Source organism: Salvelinus fontinalis, chromosome 25 (assembly GCF_029448725.1).
Source record: "Salvelinus fontinalis isolate EN_2023a chromosome 25, ASM2944872v1, whole genome shotgun sequence".
In the NCBI taxonomy this organism is placed as follows: domain Eukaryota; kingdom Metazoa; phylum Chordata; class Actinopteri; order Salmoniformes; family Salmonidae; genus Salvelinus; species Salvelinus fontinalis.
Window position 1 is genome coordinate 33485799 of NC_074689.1, and position 22554 is coordinate 33508352.

General features: G+C 43.2%; 1 protein-coding gene across 3 annotated transcripts; it reads left to right on the forward strand.

Annotated features, from left to right (window-relative positions):
- Positions 1 to 1790: 1790 nt before the first annotated feature.
- LOC129823189 (acyl-coenzyme A thioesterase 9, mitochondrial-like) lies at positions 1791 to 22071 on the forward strand. 3 transcript variants are annotated; one of them, XM_055882021.1, is made up of 16 exons: positions 1791 to 1969; positions 14849 to 14943; positions 15140 to 15166; positions 15950 to 15995; positions 16143 to 16313; positions 16393 to 16430; positions 16729 to 16812; positions 16989 to 17092; positions 17167 to 17240; positions 17343 to 17410; positions 17491 to 17602; positions 18037 to 18127; positions 18224 to 18309; positions 20056 to 20143; positions 20240 to 20390; positions 20802 to 22071. In XM_055882021.1, exons 1-16 carry the CDS (start codon positions 1956 to 1958, stop codon positions 20858 to 20860), a joined length of 1308 nt encoding a protein of 435 aa, XP_055737996.1. In that variant the 5' UTR covers positions 1791 to 1955; the 3' UTR covers positions 20861 to 22071. The 3 variants fall into 3 exon arrangements, with proteins under 3 accessions (XP_055737996.1, XP_055737997.1, XP_055737998.1); XM_055882022.1 differs by lacking the exon at positions 15140 to 15166; XM_055882023.1 differs by lacking the exon at positions 1791 to 1969 and having other exon boundaries at positions 14882 to 14943; positions 15140 to 15546.
- Positions 22072 to 22554: the final 483 nt, after the last annotated feature.

The following is a 22554-nucleotide window of genomic DNA, read 5'->3' on the forward strand; positions in this document are numbered from 1 at the left end:
GTCATCCAGGGTTTTTACACGTCATTGGTCACGACTAGTGTTTGTATTTATGTAGCAATTGAGGTGGAATATAGAATGTTAATTATGTGGTGCCATATGAGTAGGACTTACATGTACAGCTGAAGAGTTTATTTCCAAAACGCTACATCCGTTTTCAGAAATGTTGGTAAATTAGCTTTTATTGTTTAAAGAACTTATGAGAGATTTGTGTGTTTTTTCTGTATCTAATCATGGCATGGGGTTGTTCAATGACATACATGTTGTATATGTTTAAATCTATCACTTTATACGGACCATGGTTTCATTTCAGAGAGACAAATAATAATGTTTAAACTCTATATCTGACATGGTACAGGTGGCTACTTTTTTTAAGCCCATAATGTGTGAGGTGTATACTTTTGTTTCAAAGTAGATTTGTTTAAGACTACTACGAAACACTGTGATCCTGATTTAGCCCACTGCAGTAAAAGGTTAAAAATAATTCTACACTGTAACATGAGATCTGTATGTAAAACATTTTAATTTTAGTCATTTAGTAGACGCTCTTATCCAGAGCGACTTACAGTTAGTGCATATATCTTATTAAGATAGCTAGATGAGACAACAAAATATCAGAGTCAAATATACAGCACATGAACATTCCATTCCAGCAAAAAAAACAAACACATTTCAATAAAATCTATGAATAAAAAAATCTGAGAACAGTATTATTTTACACACACACATGAACCTACCCATAAGCTATGCAATCATTTAGGATAAAAGCGTTTTGGAAATAAACTCTTCATGTACACTCACGTAAAAATATGCTTATACTCTTTGACAATAAATCGATCTTCAAACTTTAGTTTAGAGGTGAACTAACTCTTGAATTGTTACAACAACAGCAAAGTTTGTACATCCAATAAGGATTTCCCTGCAAAGCTGTGTCCCACCAGTTACACTGCTCTTGTCCATCTACCAGGTCAAAATTTGACATTGTAGAATGTGCTGGAGACATGTTTACATTTACATTTACATTTAAGTCATTTAGCAGACGCTCTTATCCAGAGTGACTTACCAGAATACTGTCTCATACCCCCCCTCGAACGTAGTCTAACAACTTTGTTCTCTCTCACCTTGCCCCCACCCCCACCCCCCACTGACCCTCACAGGAGAGAGTGTGGATTGGAATGTGGGTTTTTCCATGTTACAGCCCGGAATAGCTATTTGAATGTGGAATACTGCAATTAATGACAAAGGCCTCATCATGACCCAGGCATAATGAGGAGCTTGTAAATGGTTAATAACAAATAAAGTATGTGACAGAGCCAACAGAGGTCTAATATTCCTCTCAAACTGGGCCCTATCTAAAGGAGAAGAGACAGAGGGGCTTGAATCAGTGGCACTGCAGTTACAGGGAAGCTGTGCCATAAAGTTGCAGACCTCTTGGCGGAGGCCATATGTACTCACATACAGGGAGGTTAAAGGGGCAATCTGCCATTTGTACATACATTTTTGGACGTTTAAGTAATATATATGGATTATACCCATTGATTCAAGCAGAATATAACTTAAAAATGCCTCATGAGCTTTAAGTTAAACTGGTACCCCATCACAACCCAAAATATAAGCTAATTTGTCTCCATTGTTTGTTAACAATTGTTAACAAACATAGCCTCAATGCTTAAAACAAAATAAAACATATCTTTAATGGTAAGTCCTTGCATCCATAGCTCTGTCTATGAATTTGAGAGTGAATTACACCATCCATTATATCCGCAAAATAATTGCGCACTTATTTTTAGTAGTACGGTACGTACAGCCAAGGGCAAATGTCCACAGGAAAGCATCTACAATTTCAGTGCTGTCACTCTTTGTATAATTAGCTTAATCTGTCCCCCCGTTTTGGAGTTGTATTTCGGTATTTAGCAAATTCAGCTAACTTCTCAAACATCTTCATATAGCACACGGAAATGCTGTCACCGAGGTGAGTGTGCGAGTGTAGAAGAGCTAGCTAAACCAGTCGAGTTCACAGAAATGGTAAAGCTAGTTAGCTAACGTTAGTTTGCTAATGTAGTAGCGTTAGCTAGCTAAAAGGCATTTCTTTGTAAAAAAGACAACACCATGAGCTCGAACGTGAAGTTCAAAGGAGCGTATCAAAATTGGTGTAAAATGAACGCTGAGTATGTTTTAGAAAAAATAAGGTATATATTGCATTTTCCAACCATTTTTCATCCCAAAAATGTGTAATAAGCATAGGCTTTGATTTCTGGTCAAACATGGAAAAGATGTCTTAGAAAATATCTATTTGAAAAGTCAAAAGATATTAGAAATATATCAAAAATTATGTCGTAAAGGCCCCTGCCAACTAATTTCATCATTTATATTAAGTTTTGGAGAAATCATTTTATAGATAACGAACAGTTAAAATCATGTTTTTTTGTGAAATTTGATTATATTTGGATGAAACCAGATAAAAGTATGATGACCAAAGTATGAAAAATTATTGTGGCTTCTACATTGATCAAGTTTGATCATAAAGTTATTGCTTCCCTCCCTCATGTTAAACACTTGGATTCAGGAGCCTGGATCATTAAGGGAATAGGATTCAGGAGCCTGGATCATTAAGGGAATAGGTTGACATCACCCTATCTCTTATTTTAATACACCAATGGTAACATGATATTCTCTTACCTAATTTAATAAGTACCAACATCAGAGAAGGTGTGTTTTCAGAGGGACGTGGTTTATATACAGTGCATTTGGGAAAGTATTCAGACCCCTTACCCTTTTCCACATTTTGTTACACTACAGCCTTATTCTAAAATTGATTAAATATTTTTTCCCCCTCAATCTGCACACAATACCCCATAATGACAAAGCAAAAACAGGTTTTTAGAAATGTTTGCAAATGTAATAAAAATATAAAAACAGAAAGACCTTTTGCTATGAGACTTGAAATTGAGCTCAGGTGCATCCTGTTTCCATTGATCATCCTTGAGATGTTTCTACAACTTGATTGGAGTCTGCCTTGTGTTAAGTTCAATTGATTGGACAGGATTTGGAAAGGCAGATTCCTGTCCATATAAGGTCCAATAATAAGTATTGAGACCTTTTGCTATGAGACTTGAAATTGAGCTCAGGTGCATCCTGTTTCCATTGATCATCCTTGAGATGTTTCTACAACTTGATTGGAGTCTGCCTTGTGTTAAGTTCAATTGATTGGACAGGATTTGGAAAAGCAGATTCCTGTCCATATAAGGTCCAATAGTTGACAGTGCATGTCAGAGCAGAAACCAAGCCATGAGGTCGAAGGAATTGTCCGTAGAGCTCCGAGCAGGATCGTGTCGAGGCATAGATATGGGAAGGGTACCAAAACATTTCTGCAGAATTTAAGTCCCCAAGAACACAGTGGCCTCCAACATTCTTAAATGGAAGAAGTTTGAAACCACCAAGACTCTTCCTTGAGCTGGCCGCCCGGCCAAACTGAGCAATCAGGGGAGAAGGGTCTTGGTCGGGGAGGTGAGGTGAGGTGAGCATGAACCCAATAGTCACTCTGACAGAGCTCCAGAGTTCCTCTGTGGCGATGGGAGAACCTTCCAGAAGGACAACCATCTTTGCAGCACTCTACTAATCAGACCTTTATGGTAGAGTGACCAGAAGGAAGCCACTCTTCAGTAAAAGGCACATGACGGACCGCTTGGAGTTTGCCAAAAGGCACCTAAAGGACCATGAAAAACCATGAGCCCATGAAAAACAAGATTCTCTGGTTTGATGAAACCAAGATTGAACTCTTTGGCCTGAATGCCAAGCATCACATCTGGAGGAAACCTGGCACCATTCCTACGGTGAAGCATTGTGGTGGCAGCATCATGCTGTGGAGATGTTTTTCAGCATCAGGGACTGGGGGACAAGTCAGGGTCGAGGGAAAGATGAACGGAGCAAAGTACAGAGAGATCCTTGATGAAAACCTGCTCCAGAGGGCTCAGGACCTCAGACTGGGGCGAAGGTTCACCTTCCAAGAGGGCAACGACCCTAAGCACACAGCCAAGACAACGAAGGAGTGGCTTTGGGACAGGTCTCTGAATGTCCTTGAGTGGTCCAGCCAGAGCCCAGACTTCAAACCAATTGAACATCTCTGGAGAGACCTGAAAATAGCTGTGCAGCAACGCTCTCCATCCAACCTGACAGTGCTTCAGAGGATCTGCAGAGAAGAATGGGAGAAACTCCCAAATACAGGTGTGCCAGGCCTGTAGCATCATACCCAAGAAGACTTGAGTCTGTAATCACTGCCAAAGGTGCAACAAAGTACTGAGTAAAGGGTCTGAATACATGTATTAAAAACAAGAAATCGAAATATCACATTTACATTTGCTAAAATTTCAAAAAACCTGTTTTTGCTTTGTCATTATGGGGTATTTTGTGTAGATTTGATGAGGAGGGGGGGGGGAACAATTTAATCCATTAGAATAAGGCTGTAACGTAACAAAATGTGGAGAAAGTCAAGGGGTCTGAATACTTTCCGAAGGTACTGTAGCTAGATAGCTACTTTGCTGGTGTCTACATTTGACTATATCGTGTCAGCAAATATATAATTAAAAGTTTACATTATTAATCAATGGCAAATATACTTATATGTTTCCACTTTCATCTGTGTCTGGTGTTAGCTACTTACTGGCTAGCTAGGTCTTCAGCCAGCCTGAAACAACCCTGCTCACTGCATCCACGTTTCTAGACATAGGCGCTTCAAAGAGCTGTTATTATGGCTGATATTTAGTTACTCATAATATTATGGGTGATATTTTAGTCACCCAAAAGGCAATTTTACATGATCAGAATGACTGTTCAGGACCTTTAAGAAATATCGCCTCGTGTCTACAAATCAAAGTTTATTTGTCACGTGCGCTGAATACAACAAGTGTAGACCTTACAGTGAAATGCTTACTTTTTTGCACCAATAGTGCAAAAAAGGTATTAGGTGAACAATAGTTAGGTAAAGAAATAAAACAACAGTAAAAAGACAGTCTATATACAGTAGCGAGGCTATAAAAGTAGCGAGGCTACACACAGACACCGGTTAGTCAGGCTGATTGAGGTAGTATGTAGATATGGTTAAAGTGACTATGCATATATGATGAACAGAGAGTATCAGTAGCGTAAAAGAGGGGGTGGTGGGTGGGACGCAATGCAGATAGCCCGGTTAGCCACTGTACGGGAGCACTGGTTGGTCGGCCCAATTGAGGTAGTATGTACATGAATGTATAGTTAAAGTGACTGATGCATATATGATAAACAGAGAGTAGCCGCAGCGTAAAAAGAGGGGTTGGGTTGGTTGGGGGGGCACACAATGCAAATAGTCCGGGTAGCCATTTGATTACCAGTTCTGGAGTCTTATGGCTTGGGGGTAAAAACTGTTGAGAAGCCTTTTTGTCCTAGACTTGGCACTCCGGTCTTCCTCTGACACCGCCTGTAGAGGTTCTGGATGGCAGGCAGCTTAGCCCCAGTGATGTACTGGGCCGTACGCCCTTGCGGTCAGAGGCCGAGCAGTTGCCGTACCAGTCAGTGATACAACCAGTCAGGATGCTCTCGATGTTGCAGCTGTAGAACCTTTTGAGGATCTCAGGACCCATGCCAAATCTTTTTAGTTTCCTGAGGGGGAATAGGCTTTGTTGTGCCCTCTTCATGACTGTCTTCGTGTGTTTGGACCATTCTAGTTTGTTGTTGATGTGGACACCAAGGAACTTGAAGCTCTCAACCTGCTCCACTACAGCCCCGTCGATGAGAATGGGGGTGTGCTCGGTCCTCCTTTTCCTGTAGTCCACAATAATCTCCTTAGTCTTGGTTACTTTGAGGGAGAGGTTGTTATTCTGGCACCACCCGGCCAGGTCTCTGACTTCCTCCCTATAGGCTGTCTCGTGGTTGTCGGTGATCAGGCCTACCAAAGCAAATTTATTTATATAGCCCTTACATCAGCTGATATATCAAAGCGCTGTACAGAAATCCAGCCTAAAACCCCAAACAGCAAGCAATGCAGGTGTAGAAGCACGGTGGTTAGGAGAAACTCCCTACAAATACCAAAACCTAGGAAGAAACCAAGAGGAACCAGGCTATTAAGGGGTGGCCAGTCCTCTTCTGGCTGTGCCGGGTGGAGATTATAACAGAACATGGCCAAGATGTTCAAATGTTCATAAATGACCAGCATGGTCAAATAATAGCAATCACAGTGAACAGGTCAGGGTTCCATAGCCGCAGGCAGTACAGTTGAAACTGGAGCAGCAGCACGGCCAGGTGGACTGGGGACAACAAGAAGTCATCATTCCAGGTAGTCCTGAGGCATGGTCCTAGGGCTCAGGTCCTCCGAGAGAGAGCATACTTAAATTCACACAGGACATCGGATAAGACAGGAGAAATACTCCAGATATAACAGACGACACACTGTTGTGTCATCTGCAAACTTAATGATGGTGTTGGAGTCGTGCCTGGCCATGCAGTCGTGGGTGAACAAGGAGTACAGGAGAGGACTGAGCACACACCCCTGGGGAGCTCCAGTGTTGAGGATCAGCTTGGCAGATGTGTTGCTACCTACCCTCACCACCTGGGGGCGGCCCGTTAGGAAGTCCAGGATCCAGTTGCAGAGGGAGGTGTTTAGTCCCAGGATCCTTAGCTTAGTGATGAGCTTTGAGGGTACTATGGTGTTGAACGCTGAGCTGTAGTCAATGAATAGCATTCTCACGTAAGTGTTCCTTTTGTCCAGGTGGGAAAGGGCAGTGTGGAGTGCAATAGAGATTGCATCATCTGTGGATCGGTTTGGGCGGTATGCAAATTGGAGTGGGTCTAGGGTTTCTGGGATAATGGTGTTGATGTGAGCCATTACCAACCTTTCAAAGCACTTCATGGCTACAGACGTGAGTGCTACGGGTCCGTAGTCATTTAGGCAGATTGCCTTTGTGTTCTTGGGCACAGGGACTATGGTGGTCTGCTTGAAACATGTTGGTATTACAGACTTAATCATGGACATGTTGAAAATGTCAGTGAAGACACCTGCCAGTTAGTCAGCACATGCCCGGAGCACACGTCCTGGTAATCCGTCTTGCCCCGCAGCCTTGTGTATGTTGACCTGTTTAAAGGTCTTACTCACGTCGGCTACGGAGAGCGTGATCACACAGTCGCCTGGAACAGCTGATGCTCTCATGCATGCCTCAGTGTTGCTTGCCTCGAAGCGAGCATAGAAGTGATTTAGCTCGTCTGGTAGGCTTGTGTCACTGGGCAGCTCGCGGCTGTGCTTCCCTTTGTAGTCTGTAATAGTTTGCAAGCCCTGCCACATAAGACAAGCGTCGGAGCCGGTGTAGTATGATTCAATCTTAGCCCTGTATTGACGCTTTGCCTGTTTGATGGTTCGTCGCAGGGCATAGCAGGATTTCTTGTAAGTTTCCTGGTTAGAATCCGGCACCTTGAAAGTGGCAGCTCTACCCTTTAGCTCAGTGCGAATGTTGCCTGTAATCCATGGCTTCTGGTTGGGGTATGTACGTACAGTCACTGTGGGGACGACGTCCTCGATGCACTTATTGATAAAGCCAGTGACTGATGTGGTGTACTCCTCAATGCCATCAGAAGAATCGCGGAACATTTTCCAGTCTGTGATAACAAAACAGTCCTGTAGTTTAGCATCTGCTTCATCTGACCACTTTTTTATAGACCGAGTCACTGGTGCTTCCTGGTTTAATTTCTGCTTGTAAGCAGGAATCAGGTGAATAGAGTTGTGGTCGGATTTACCAAATGGAGGGCGAGGGAGAGCTTTGTACGCGTCTCTCTGTGTGAAGTACAGGTGATCTAGAATTTTTTTCCCTCTGGTTGCACATTTAACATGTTGATGGAAATTTGGTAGAACTGATTTAAGTTTCCCTGCATTAAAGTCTCCTGCCACTAGGAGCGCCGCCTCTGGGTGAGTGGTTTCCTGTTTGCTTATTTCCTTATACAGCTGACTGAGTGCGGTCTTAGTGCCAGCATCCGTCTGTGGTGGTAAATAAACAGCCACAAAAAGTATAGCTGAAAACTCTCTAGGCAAGTAGTGTGGCCTGCAATTTATCACAATCTACTCTACTTCAGGCGAGCAAAATCTAGAGACTTCCTTCGATTCCGTGCACCAGCTGTTGTTTACAAATATGCACAGACCGCCCCCCTTCGTGTGTCCCGCTAGCTGAATATCCATGTCTTCATTCAGCCATGATTCCTTAGACCTACCAATTAGCTATTGTTTTTATTTTTTACTGATCATTTTGTTTATGATTTATTAAGTGATTGAAATGTGTCAATGTGTTACCAAATCTTTAACAGAATGACCAAAAAATCAGTAACAGAATGACTGCAACTGAATTCTACTCTCCCCCCTTCCACTGATATACTGTTATGTTCAGCTCATAGTGTCTCCTGCTACTGTCCTCCCTTCCACTGACATACTGTTATGTTCAGCTCATAGTGTCTCCTGCTACTGTCCTCCCTTCCACTGACAAATTTAAATAAAGCCTAGTTAAATAAATGTTATGTTCAGCTCATAGGATCTCCTTCCACTAGCATATTGTTATGTTCAGCTCATAAGATCTCCTTCCACTGGCATATTGTTATGTTCAGCTCATAGGATCTCCTTCCACTGGCATATTGTTATGTTCAGCTCTTAGGATCTCCTTCCACTGGCATATTGTTATGTTCAGCTCATAGGATCTCCTTCCACTGGCATATTGTTATGTTCAGCTCATAGGATCTCCTTCCACTGGCATATTGTTATGTTCAGCTCATAGGATCTCCTTCCACTGGCATATTGTTATGTTCAGCTCATAGGATCTCCTTCCACTGGCATATTGTTATGTTCAGCTCAAAGGATCTCCTTCTACTGGCATATTGTTATGTTCAGCTCAAAGGATCTCCTTCTACTGGCATATTGTTATGTTCAGCTCAAAGGATCTCCTTCTACTGGCATATTGTTATGTTCAGCTCATAGGATCTCCTTCCACTGGCATATTGTTATGTTCAGCTCTTAGGATCTCCTTCCACTGGCATATTGTTATGTTCAGCTCATAGCATAATGGCTTTCTTTCTGTCGCGTGGTGGTCAAAGCAATAGTGTAAAAACAGTGCAGACAACCCCTTCCTCTCCCTCTCTCCCTGACTCTTCTCTCTCTCTCCAGCTAATGTCACTTCTCCCTCTACCCATGACCCCCCCCCCCCCCCCACAACTTTCCATTTACTGTAACCAGCCCTCTCACCCACTGAGCACTGGCGGACACCAGATGTCCATAGACGTTGAAAGTAGTTGAAATTTGGTCAGTCCAAGTCTGAACCACTTGTAAACGTCTGCTTCACAAGTTTGGACAGTACAGTATAGTAAAGTGCAATACAGTAGAGAAGGAGAGTATAGCTCAGTACAATACTGTACTGTAGAGTTTAGTACGGAGATTGTGGAGATTATAAGAGTACATGGTCATTAAGGCCAGATCGTTCTTCAAGATGTTCAAACATTCATAGATGACCATCAGGGTCAAATAATAATCACAGTGGTTGTAGAGGGTGCAACAGGTCAACACCTCAAGAGTAAATGTTATTTGGCTTTTCTTTTCCGAGCATTCAGAGGTTGAGACAGCAGGTTCGGTAGAGTGGAGAGTTTCGTATATGTTATTTGTCTTCAGGAAGGCAACAGCTTTTTCCCCAAAATTGAGAGGCCGATTTAAAATAAAATAAACATTTAAAAAAATTAAAATAAAATCTGGGTCAAAGTTTGGCTTTTTCAAGAGTGGCATTATTACTGCCACTTTTAGTGAGTTTGGTACACATCCAGAGGATAGGGAGCCTATGTTCAACATAGGAAGGCCAAGCACAGGAAGTAGCTCTTTCAGTAGTAGGCAGCTGGAAGGCTTAGAGGCCATGACTATTTTTGTGAATGTGTCGAGAGATACAGGATTAAATAACTTGAGTGTCTCCATTGACCTTAGGTCCTGGCAGTTCTGTGCAGACTCAGGACAACTGCGTTTTGGAGTAATATGCAGATTCAAAGAGGAGTCTGTCATTTGCTTTCTAATGATCATGATATTTTCATTGAAGAAGTTCATGAATGGGGTGGCAGGTAGCCTAGTGGTTAGAGCGTTGGGCCAGTAACTGAAAGGTTGCTAGATCAAATCCCTGAGCGGACAAGGTAAAAATTAGAGGTCGACCGATTATTCGGAATGGCCGATTTCAAGTTTTCATAACAATCGGTATTACAAATATATATATATATAAATCGGCCAATTTATCGTTATCGGCTTCTTTTGGTCATCCAATAATCGGTATCGGCATTGAAAAATCCTAATTGGTTGACCTCTAGTAAAAATCTGTCGTTCTGCCCCTGAACAAGGCAGTTAACCGAATGTTCCCCGGTAGGCCGTCATTGTAAATATGAATTTGTTCTTAATTGACTTGACTAGTTAAATAAAGTGAAGAAAAATAAATAAATAATAATAATATATATATATATATATATATATATATATATATATATATATATATATATATATATATATATATATATATATATATATATATATATATATATACATACACTGCTCAAAAAAATAAAGGGAACACTAAAATAACACATCCTAGATCTGAATGAATGAAATATTCTTATTAAATACTTTTTTCTTTACATAGTTGAATGTGCTGACTACAAATCACACAAAAATTATCAATGGAAATCAAATTTATCAACCCATGGAGGACTGGATTTGGAGTCACACTCAAAATTAAAGTGGAAAACCACACTACAGGCTGATCCAACTTTGATGTAATGTCCTTAAAACAAGTCAAAATGAGGCTCAGTAGTGTGTGTGGCCTCCACGTGCCTGTATGACCTCCCTTCAACGCCTGGGCATGCTCCTGATGTGGTGGCGGATGGTCTCCTGAGGGATCTCCTCCCAGACCTGGACTAAAGCATCCGCCAACTCCTGGACAGTCAGTGGTGCAACGTGGCGTTGGTGGATGGAGCGAGACATGATGTCCCAGATGTGCTCAATTGGATTCAGGTCTGGGGAACGGGCGGGCCAGTTCATAGCATCAATGCCTTCTTCTTGCAGGAACTGCTGACACACTCCAGCCACATGAGGTCTAGCATTGTCTTGCATTAGGAGGAACTCAGGGCCAACCGCACCAGCATATGGTCTCACAAGGGGTCTGAGGATCTCATCTCGGTACCTAATGGCAGTCAGGCTACCTCTGGCGAGCACATGGAGGGCTCCCCAAAGAAATGCCACCCCACACCATGACTGACCCACCGCCAAACCGGTCATGCTGGAGGATGTTGCAGGCAGCAGAACGTTCTCCACGGCGTCTCCAGACTCTGTCACGTCTGTCACATGTGCTCAGTGTGAACCTGCTTTCATCTGTGAAGAGCACGGGGCGCCAGTGGCGAATTTGCCAATCTTGGTGTTCTCTGGCAAATGCCAAACGTCCTGCACGGTGTTGGGCTGTAAGCACAACCCCTACCTGTGGACGTCGGGCCCTCATACCACCCTCATGGAGTCTGTTTCTGACCGTTTGAGCAGACACATGCACATTTGTGGCCTGCTGGAGGTCATTTTGCAGGGCTCTGGCAGTGCTCCTCCTGCTCCTCCTTTCACAAAGGCGGAGGTAGCGGTCCTGCTGCTGGGTTGTTGCCCTCCTACGGCCTCCTCCAAGTCTCCTGATGTACTGGCCTGTCTCCTGGTAGCGCCTCCATGCTCTAGACACTACGCTGACAGACACAGCAAACCTTCTTGCCACAGCTCGCATTGATGTGCCATCCTGGATGAGCTGCACTACCTGAGCCACTTGTGTGGGTTGTAGACTCCGTCTCATGCTACCACTAGAGTGAAAGCACCGCCAGCATTCAAAAGTGACCAACACATCAGCCAGGAAGCATAGGAACTGAGAAGTGGCCTGTGGTCACCACCTGCAGAACCACTCCTTTATTGGGGGTGTCTTGCTAATTGCCTATAATTTCCATCTGTTGTCTATTCCATTTGCACAACAGCATGTGAAATTTATTGTCAATCAGTGTTGCTTCCTAAGTGGACAGTTTGATTTCACAGAAGTGTGATTGACTTGGAGTTACATTGTGTTGTTTAAGTGTTCCCTTTATTTTTTTGAGCAGTGTGTGTGTGTGTATATATATATATATATATATATATATATATATATATATATATATATATGAATTCATCACTGCTGAAGTGAAGACCAAGTTATCTTGGCGACAGTATCAAAAATACATTTAGGATTGTTTTTTTCTCTAGCTTGGAAAGCTAGTCGGAAGGCTTCCAGTTTCGTGGAGCGCCATTTCCTTTCCAATTCTCAGGAAGCTTGCTTCAGGGCTCTGGTATTTTCTGTATACCAGGGAGCTGTCAACTGTGTTTATTTTCAGCAAATTTAACATGTGTAAATAATTGTATGAACATAACACAATTCAACAACTGAGACATAAACTGAACAATTTCCACAGACATGTGACTAACAGAAATGGAATAATGTGTCCCTGAATAAAGGGGGGGGTCAAAATCAAAAGTAACAGTCAGTATCTGGTGTGGCCACCAGCTGCATTAAGTACTGCAATGCATCTCCTCCTCATGGATTGCACCAGATTTGCCAGTTCTTGCTGTGAGATGTTACCCCACTCTTCCACCAAGGCACCTGCAAGTGCCGGACATTGGACATTTCTGTGGGGAATGGCCCTAGCCCTCACCCTCCGATCCAACAGGTCCCAGACGTGCTCAATGGGATTGAGATCCGGGCTCTTCGCTGGCCATGGCAGAACACTTACATTCCTGTCTTACAGGAAATCACGCACAGAACAAGCAGTATGGCTGGTGGCATTGTCATGCTGGAGGGTCATGTCAGGATGAGCCTGCAGGAAGGGTACTACATGAGGGAGGAGGATGTTTTCCCAGTAACGCACAGAGTTAAGATTGCCTGCAATGACAACAAGCTCAGTCCGATGATGCTGTGACACACTGCTCCAGACCATAACGGACCCTCCACCTCCAAATCGATCCCGCTCCAGAGTACAGGCCTCGGTGTAACGCTCATTCCTTCGACGATAAACGCGAATCCGACCATCACCTCTGGTGAGACAAAACCGTGACTCGTCATTGAAGAGCACTTTTTGCCAGTCCTGTCTGGCCCATAGGCGACGTTGTTGCTGGTAGTGTCTGGTGAGGACCTGCCTTACAACAGGCCTACAAGCCCTCAGTCCAGCCTCTCTCAGCCTATTACGGACAGTCTGAGCACCGATGGAGGGATTGTGCGTTCCTGGTGTAACTCGGGCAGTTGTTGTTACCATCCTGTACCTGTCCCGCAGGTGTGATGTTCGGCTGTACCAATCCTTTGCAGGTGTTACACGGGGTCTGCCACAATCCTGTTTTAGGCATCTCACATTGCAATTTATTGCCCACCGCCACATCTCACGTCCTCATGCCTCCTTGCAGCATGCCTAAGGCACGTTCACGCAGATGAGCAGGGACCCTGGGCATCTTTCTTTTGGTGTTTTTCAGAGTCAGTAGAAAGGCCTCTTTAGTGTCCTAAGTTTTCATAACTGTGACCTTAATTGCCTACCGTCTGTAAGCTGTTAGTGTCTTAACGACCGTTCCACAGGTGAATGTTCATTAATTGTTTATGGTTCATTGAACAAGCATGGGAAACAGTGTTTAAACCCTTTACATAGAAGATCTGTGAAGTTATTTAGATTTTTACAAATTATCTTTGAAAGACAGGGTCCTGAAAAAGGGAGTTTTTTTGTTGTTGCTGAGTTTAGATCCAGGGTATGACTGTGGCAATGCGTAGGTCTGGAGAAATGTTGTACAAAACCCACTGAGTCGATGATGGCTCCAAAAGCCTTTTGGAGTGCATCTGTGGCCTTTTCCATGTAAATATTGAAGTCACCGAAAATGTGAATATTATTCGCCATGACTACAAGGTCCGATAGGAATTCAGAGAACTCAGTGAGAAACGCTGTATATGGCCCAGGATGCCTGTAAACAGTAGCTATTAAAAGGTATTGAGTATGCTGCATAGATTTTATGACTAGAAGCTCAAAAGACGGAAAAAATGGGTAAATTGAAGTTTGCTGTTGTAAATGTTAGCAACACCTTTGCGGGATGCGCAGGGATATGGTCACCAATGTAACCAGGAGGAGAGGCCTCTTTTAACACAGTAAATAAATCAGGTTTGAGCCATGTTTCAGTCAATCACATCAAGGTTATGATCAGTGATTAGTTCATTGACTATGACTGCCTTGGAAGTGAGGGATCTAACATGAAGTAGTTATATTTTGAGATGTGAGATATTATCATAATCTCTTTCAATTATGACAGGAATGGAGGAGGTCTACTCCAGTGAGATTGCTAAGGCGTACACTGCCATGTTTCAGCCCGACCTAGATCGAGGCGCAGACACGGTCTCAGCGGGAAAGCTGAGCTGACTACACTGACAGTGCTAGTGGCAGACTCCACTTAGCTTGCAGGCTGGCAGAGCCCTGTCTATGTTGATAGATGAGATGAGAGCACCCCTCCAGCTTGGATGGAGTCCATCACTCCTCAGCAGGCAGGGCTTGGTCCTGTTTGTGGGGGAGTCACAGAAACAGGGCCAGTTATCTACAAATTCAATATTTTGGGAGGGGCAGAAAACACTCTTCAACCAGTGATTAAGTTGTGAACTCTACTGTACTGAAGTCCACTGTGCTGTTCTGTACTGTGCTGTAATGTGCTGTCCAAACTCAGTGGGCTACGTGCCAGGGACTTGAACTTTGAGTTTGAATGTTGTGGGCTTGCTGTGTTGACATGCCAGTGTTTTTTCCTTCCGTTCCACAGGTTCCGGTTCCTAAGGTCGGTGGCGTCCTTGACAACCAGGACGTTCTCCCGGGGGCCTGTGTCTTTGCAGGGGAAGGCCCCGGACATGTCTGAGGGTAAGGCCATATACAACTGACTGACTGACTGACTAAGTATTTATATATTGGTTTGTTAATTGATTAATTAATTAATTGTTATGAACTTAATTTATACTACTCTTGGGGTATGATGACAAGACTAGAGGACATTGAGACTCCATCTAGTCTCCTGACCTCTAACCCATAACTTGTTTTGTGTCTCCACTCTCCACAGGAAATGCTCATTTGCTAATGTCCAATGGTGTGTTGGTAATCAACCCTGAATCCTAATTGTATAAAACACTTACTTAATTCAGTCTAAATTCAACTTAATCCTGCCTGCATGTATTTTAGCTCATCGTCTCTCAAACACACTACCTTGAAAGCACTCTCTCTTTCTCTATCTCTATCCAGCACCCTGTGGTCTGTTGAGCTGGTTGTACGGCCTTGTTTCTCTCTTCCATTTCTTACAGACTGAACTATGAATGCACCCCTGGCCTGTGGCAGTGGCGGGCACCTCTTAACTATGCTGCTGTACCCTATTCTATAGTATGCAGAACTGTCTTGGTCATCTCTCTCTCTCTCTCAAGTGTCTTGTTTCATATCGTCTCAACATTATGACATCACAGCGGCGCCAGTCAGGTGGGCCACAAACCAATAGGCAAATCTGAAATGACACCTTATTACCTTGTCTGTGCACTAGTGATTTCTCCCCATTGCGCGTACACCCTCGAGCTGCAGCGCAAAGCCACTCAGTGGCTCCATGTGCTAGCTGGAACAACAGTGGAGCGGATATTGTGTATCCTACCCAGACCTCACTAGTACTCTGTAGCTTGCTGCTGTCATTCTGTCTGAGATCATGTGATTCCCATTGCACATTCTGTTCTGAGCACAGAATCAGTACACACACACACACACACACACACACACACACACACACACACACACACACACACACACACACACACACACACACACACACACACACACACACACACACACACACACACACTGAGAGCTGATCAACTGTGTGGTTGTTTTTCAGTGCGCAACAGGCTGAGAGAGATTGTGGGAGCGTCCACTAACTGGAGGTACCAAACAGAACCAGTAAAGCTACTTTGTATTGAGATATTGATACCATGACAGGAAGGCCTGTGTTTACTTGTTATAGATGTGTATGACCTTGTTAAACTCACAGCTCATTCCTGTTGTATCTCTCGCTATCTCCCATCCTGTAGAGACCACCAGCAGGCGTTAGCTGACCGTTTATCATTGTCCAATCAGCTGGCTGGTTCTCAGGATGAGCTTCCTATCCGCAAGATGAAGGACAGCTATATAGAGGCCCACCTTCCCCTAGGCACAGACCCTACCCTTAGAGAGAAATACCTCAACTACCTCAAAGGTGTCAGGTAACAGATACACACTCACACATTCTTCTCAAACACACACACACTTCCTTCCCCCCTCTGTATGCTGTCTCTATTCCAGGTTTGGCCGTATCCTGGAGGATCTGGACAGTCTAGCAGGTATGACCATTTTTGTATTTTGTATTTTATTTTAACCTTTATTTAACTAGGCAAGTCAGTTAAGAAAAAATTCTTATTTTCAATGACAGCCTAGGAACAGTGGGTTAACTGCCTTGTTCAGGGGCAGAACGACAGATTTTTACCTTGTCAGCTCTGGAATTTGATCTAGCAACCTTTCGGTTACTAGCCCAACGCTCTAACCACAAGGCTACCTGCCGACATCATCACCTCAACAACACACTGGTACTTGGTATTACTATTCACTCTCTCTCTCTTTGTCTCTCTTTCCCCCCCTCAGTGTTGATCTGTTACTCTCACACCCATAACAAGACACTTCAGAGATCTCCTCTGTCCATCGTCACTGCCCTGGTGGATAAGATAGGTATGACACCTAGCAGTCCTGGTACAACACCAGGGTGTACCGTATAGACCAGTGCAGTGTTTCTCAAATCTAATCCAGGGACACTTTTCCTAGTGTCATTGAATATATATTGTTTGTTACTGTTGCAGTTGCAGTTTTGTAGTTGTGGCTTATTTCCCCTGTATGTGATGTCACAGACATGAGGAAACAAATCATCCACCCTGACTGTGACATCAAGTTCACTGGTCACGTGACCTGGGTGGGGAAGACCTCGATTGAAGCCAAGATGCACATGTCTCAGGTATACACGCGTGCGCACACACAGTTATATACTAATGTCCACAATAGTGATGTTATGTCTGTGTGTATGTACAGTACCACGGTGGGGCGTACACTCCAGTTCTGGACGCTACGTTTGTTATGGTGGCCAGAGACCCTGAGAACAAGAGGTATACAACATCCATCCAATCATCCATCCATTCAACCAACCATCCACAGTATCCATCCATGACTGATGTCTCTATTGCTCTGTCGGTTTCTGTCTCTCTCAGGGCAGCGTTTGTTAACCCTCTGAAGCCAGAGGGAATTGAGGAGGAGAAACTGTTTCAGCAGGGAGAGAGTAAGACAGACTACATCCTTATGTGTATATATTACTGTGTTTGTGTTTGTGTTATTTACTGTGTGTGTGTGTACCTCCAGTCAATAAGACGCGTCGTATAGAGCTGAGTACAGCGTCTCTACTAAAGGTGGCCCCTACTGCTGAGGAGAGGAAGATCGTACACAGCCTGTTCCTCAACACCCTGGACAGCAAGTACGACACACACACACACACACAAATATACACACACACACATCAAATATTTGTTTTTACATAAACAATAAGCGACTAAACTTCCAAAGTGTATCTTTAAATCACACTGATCACAATGACTACAGTCATATTTTGTCATATCAAATTGTTGTCACATTGATGTTCCCATTAAAATGAGATTAAAGTTAACTTAAGGTAGCAATAATCTTAATTGACTTCACACCCATTGTACAAACATATATAAGGCATAACAATCTACAAGAGCAAACTCACTGAATCATAAGCTGTACGAAATATTATGTTTTTTTTGTTTGCTTCACTATCAAATTACAAGTGTTACCTTATTAAATGATGAGAACACACACATCATAAAATCCAGTACAAGCATTTTGTGAGTGTGTGGTGATGCTGTCTGTCTGTGTGTTGTCCTGTAGGACAGTGAGTTTCCGTAGCAGAGTTCTGCCTCCTAACTCAGTATGGATGGAGGATGCCAAAGTCAAAGGACTGGAGATCTGCCATCCACAGGTTAGAGAGCGAGAGAGGGAAGGAGAGAGAGAGAAGCAGAGATATTTACACCCTGAAACATTTCTAATTTGTGCTGACTAAGATGTGTGTTTTCAGGAGAGGAACATCTTTAACAGGATCTTTGGAGGGTTTCTGATGAGGAAAGCTTACGAGCTGGGCTGGGCTAACGCATGTGTCTACGGGTGAGTGAGCGAATGTGTTCCCAGCAACCGAGAACATTCCCAGTTACAGTGTGACGTTATGACATGTACCCTAAACACACCTCAGCAACTATGTCTGAATTTAATTAAAATCATTCTGCAGACATATTACAGGAATGTTCTGTTAGGGTTGATGAAGATGTTATTTAAAACACCCATAATATCAAACAAGGAACATTCCCACAAGACTCAAAGTTATAGTGCAATGTTTTGACATTTCCTTTTTCCACATTTTGTTACGTTACAGCCTTTTTCTACAATGGATTTAAAAAAATTCCCTCATCAATCTACACACAATACCACATAATGACAAAGCAGAAACAGGTTTTTAGAATAGTTTGCAAATGTATTAAACAAAAAAACAGATACTTTATTTACATAAGTATTCAGACCCTTTTCTATGAGACTCGAAATTGAGCTCAGGTGCATGCTGTTTCCATTGATCATACCACTCGGGGCTCCCGAGTGGCGCAGCAGTCTAAAGCACTGCATCTCACTGCTAGAGGCGTCACTACAGACCCTGGTTCGATCCTGAGCTGTATCGCAACCGGCCATGATCGGGAGTCCCATAGTGCGGCGCACAATTGGCACAGAGTCGTCTGGGTTAGGGGAGGGTTTGGCCGGGGTAGGCAATCACTGTAAAATAAGAATTTGTTCTTAACTGACTTGCCTAGTTGAATAAAGGTTAAAAAATTATCATTAAAACGGGAGTTGGGAGTTGACCAAAACCCCGATGGTCACTCTAACAGAGCTCCATAGTTCCTCTGTGGAGATGGGAGAACCTTCCAGAAGGACAACCATCTCTGCAGTACTCCACCAATCAGGCCATTATGGTAGAGCGGCCAGACGGAAGCAACTCCTCAGAAAAAGGCACATGACAGCTGCTTGGAGTTGGCCAAAAGGCACCTAAAGGACTCTCAGACCAAGAGGAAACAATATTCTCTTTGGCCTGAATGCTAAGCGTCACATCTGGAGGAAACCATCCCTACGGTAAAGCATTGTGGTGGAAGCATCATGCTGTGGGTATGTTTTTCATTAGCAGGGACTGGAAGACTAGTCAGGGTCAAAGGAAAGATGAACAGAGCAAAGTACAGAGATCCTTGATGAAAACCTGCTCCAGAGAGCTCAGGACCTCAGACTGGGTCGAAAGTTCACCGTCCAACAGGACAACAACCCTAAGCGCACAGCCAACACAACGCAGGAGTGGCTTCGGGACAAGTCTCTGAATGTCCTTGAGTGGCCCAGCCAGAGCCCGGACTTGAACCCGATCAAACATCTCTGGAGAGACCTTAAAGTAGTTGTGCAGCGACGCTCCCCATCCAACCTGACAGAGCTTGAGAGGATCTGCAGAGAAGAATGGGAGAAACACCCCAAATACAGGTGTGCCAAGCTTGTAGCATCAGACCCAAGAAGACTCAAGGCTGTAATCACTGCCAAAGGTGCTTCAACAAAGTACTGAGTAAAGGGTCTGAATACTTATGTAAATGTAATATTTCCATTTTTTTTTTTATATATATACATTTGCAAAAATTTCTTAACCTGTATTTGCTTTGACATTATGGGGTATTGTGTTTAGATTGAGGAGGGGGGGGGGAACAATTTAATACATTTTAGAATAAGGCTGTAACGTAACAAAATGTGGAAAAGGTCAAGGGGTCTGAATACTTTCCGAATGCACTGTACACCTGCGCATCCTCATTGTGTGTGTGTTCTCTCGCTCTGCTCCAGGGGGTGTCGGCCTAACTTGGTTGCCGTGGACGATATCCTCTTCCGGAAGCCAGTAGAGATTGGCTCCCTACTCCTGCTCTCATCACAGGTTTGTGTGTGGGTGTGCGCATGCAAGCATGTGCATTTGTGTGTTATATGATCTGCTCCAATTTCAGTGCTGACACATCCCTCTCTCCGTCTCCAGGTGTGTTACACAGAGGGAAAGTACATCCAGGTCAGAGTTCATACAGAAGTTCTTGACCCCATGACCCGGCAGCACAACACCACTAATGTCTTCCACTTCACCTTCGCCACAGACAAAGACGTCCCCAACATAGTGCCACAGAGCTACGGCGGTATGACCTCTAAGCCCTGACCTTTTAACTCTAACCCTAACATATGCCGCATTTAAGTCATGTCAGAAACTCGGGACCTCCGAGTTAAAATGAACGTTATTTATGTAGAGCTTCCTATTGGTTGATTCGGATACTTCCCTTGTGGGAAACGCGGGTTTGTTTATATTACGAGTAAGCAAGTTGGAAATGTCAGTTTGAGTTTCCGACATGACGTGAACTCAGCAATAATACCGCAGAGCTACCAAGGTATGACCTCTAACCCCTGACCTTTAAACTCTAACATTGCATGGCAGAGCTACGGAGGTACTGTTCCTGGAACGTTTGTGCCAACAGAAAGAGATTAAAGTTATTGTAATGTTTTTACTGGAGATTCCACACAGTCTAACATTGGTCGTATGTTTCTATCTCCAGAGTCCATGTTGTACCTGGATGGAAAGAGACACTTTAACCAGACCTTGGAGTCTCAGTGAGACGTGATGAACACTGACGAACTCTGACCCAACACAACAACTACCTGCTAAAGCCTTAGTGTCCAGCCACCGCACCCGCACTCCTTACCGTACGGTGTGTGTGTGTATGTGTGTGTGTGTCTATTTGAATAACAAGGTATCTATTAATTTGTTTACCTCTATGTACCAAATATATATATTTATAAACTGGGTGGTTCGAGCCCTGAATGCTGATTGGCTGACAGCCGTGGTATATCAGACCGTATACCACGGGTATGGCAAAACATTTTGTTTTACTGCTTTAATTATGCTGGTAGCCAGTTTATAATAACAATAAGGCACCTCGGGGGTTTGTGTTATATGGCCAATATATCACGGCTAAGGGCTGTATCCAGTTACTCCGCGATGCGTCGTACCTAAGAACAGCCCTTAGACGTGGTATATTGGCCATATAACACACCCCCTTGTGCCTTATTGCTTAAATATATGCATGATGTCTGTCTAGTATAGGTCAGTTTGGTGGTTGGTTCTTCTGGAGTCTGTTTACGTTCTGGGATCCTGGTTTGGGAACACAGATGTCAATAGTGCTATCACTTTTTTTCTACATAAAATCAAATGAAATTTTATATGTCACATGCCGAATACAACAGGGGTAGAAATGCTTACTTACAAGCCCTTAACCAACAATGCTGTTTAAAGAAAAATATGAGTTAAGAAAAATATTTACTAAATAAACTAAAGTAAAAAATAAAAGAGCAATAATAAGGAGGCTGTATACACGGGTACCGGCACCGGATCAATGTGCGGGGGCACCGGTTAGTCGAGGAAATTGAGGTAATATGTACATGTAGGTAGGGGGAAAGTGACTATGCATAGATAATAAACAGCGGGTAGCAGCAGCGTAAAAAAAGGATGGGCAGTCAATGCAAATAGTCTGGGTAGCCATTTGATTAGCATGATTACATCAGCATGATTTTATATTTTGTCAAAATGTTATTCATGCTACACAGTCTTACATCTTTAAAACGCACAAACTTGTTTTTCACAGATACTCATCACAGTTCTTATTTTTATGTATTCTATTTTATATAAACTTCATCCGTTTGTACACTAGAGCGAGTGAATGGGTGTGTATGGGTTATTTAAGGGAAAGGGGCATCTTTGCTCAATTCGATCAAAGTTATGTAACAAATGAACACATATTTGCAATAAATATTTATCCTTCATTGTGATTCACGTGTATCCATCCGTCTTTTATTCATGTTCAACTATCAAAAATGTAAGGAAGGAAGCTGTTGTAAGTGTCCATACACACGTTAAAAGTCAACTCGACTGAGCAAATAAGAGTTATTTTCTTCAAGTAAAGGTTGTTGAGTTGGCTAAAGTCTGTTCAGGGTGCAGCGTTCCAGAATGTTCAGATAGAAATGTATTGTGTAGAACAGATATGATTGCCTGTCATGTAGAATAGGACATCATGTCGGCTCTATTCATTACATTTCTATCTGTTATGTTCTGAACATTTAACTTCATTGAACAGATCCCTCTGGTAGACTCAGTCGTTCGCATCAGCTAGTCTAAATAATGGATTATAATTCCTCTGGATCTGGGATGATCTAGGGAGTGAGTCACAAACATCAGTCTCTCCCGGAAAAGATATATAGATATTACATTAATTGAAGCTGCAAGCAGCATTCCAGGGTCATCCTAGTACAAGG

What these genes read in the sequence shown, in the direction of transcription:
- LOC129823189 (XM_055882021.1), top strand. An exon ending in GGCCCCGGACATGTCTGAGG is followed by an intron (nt 14,944 to 15,139) that starts GTAAGGCCATAT and finishes CACTCTCCACAG; the next exon opens with GAAATGCTCATTTGCTAATG. An exon ending in CTCAACACCCTGGACAGCAA is followed by an intron (nt 17,603 to 18,036) that starts GTACGACACACA and finishes GTTGTCCTGTAG; the next exon opens with GACAGTGAGTTTCCGTAGCA.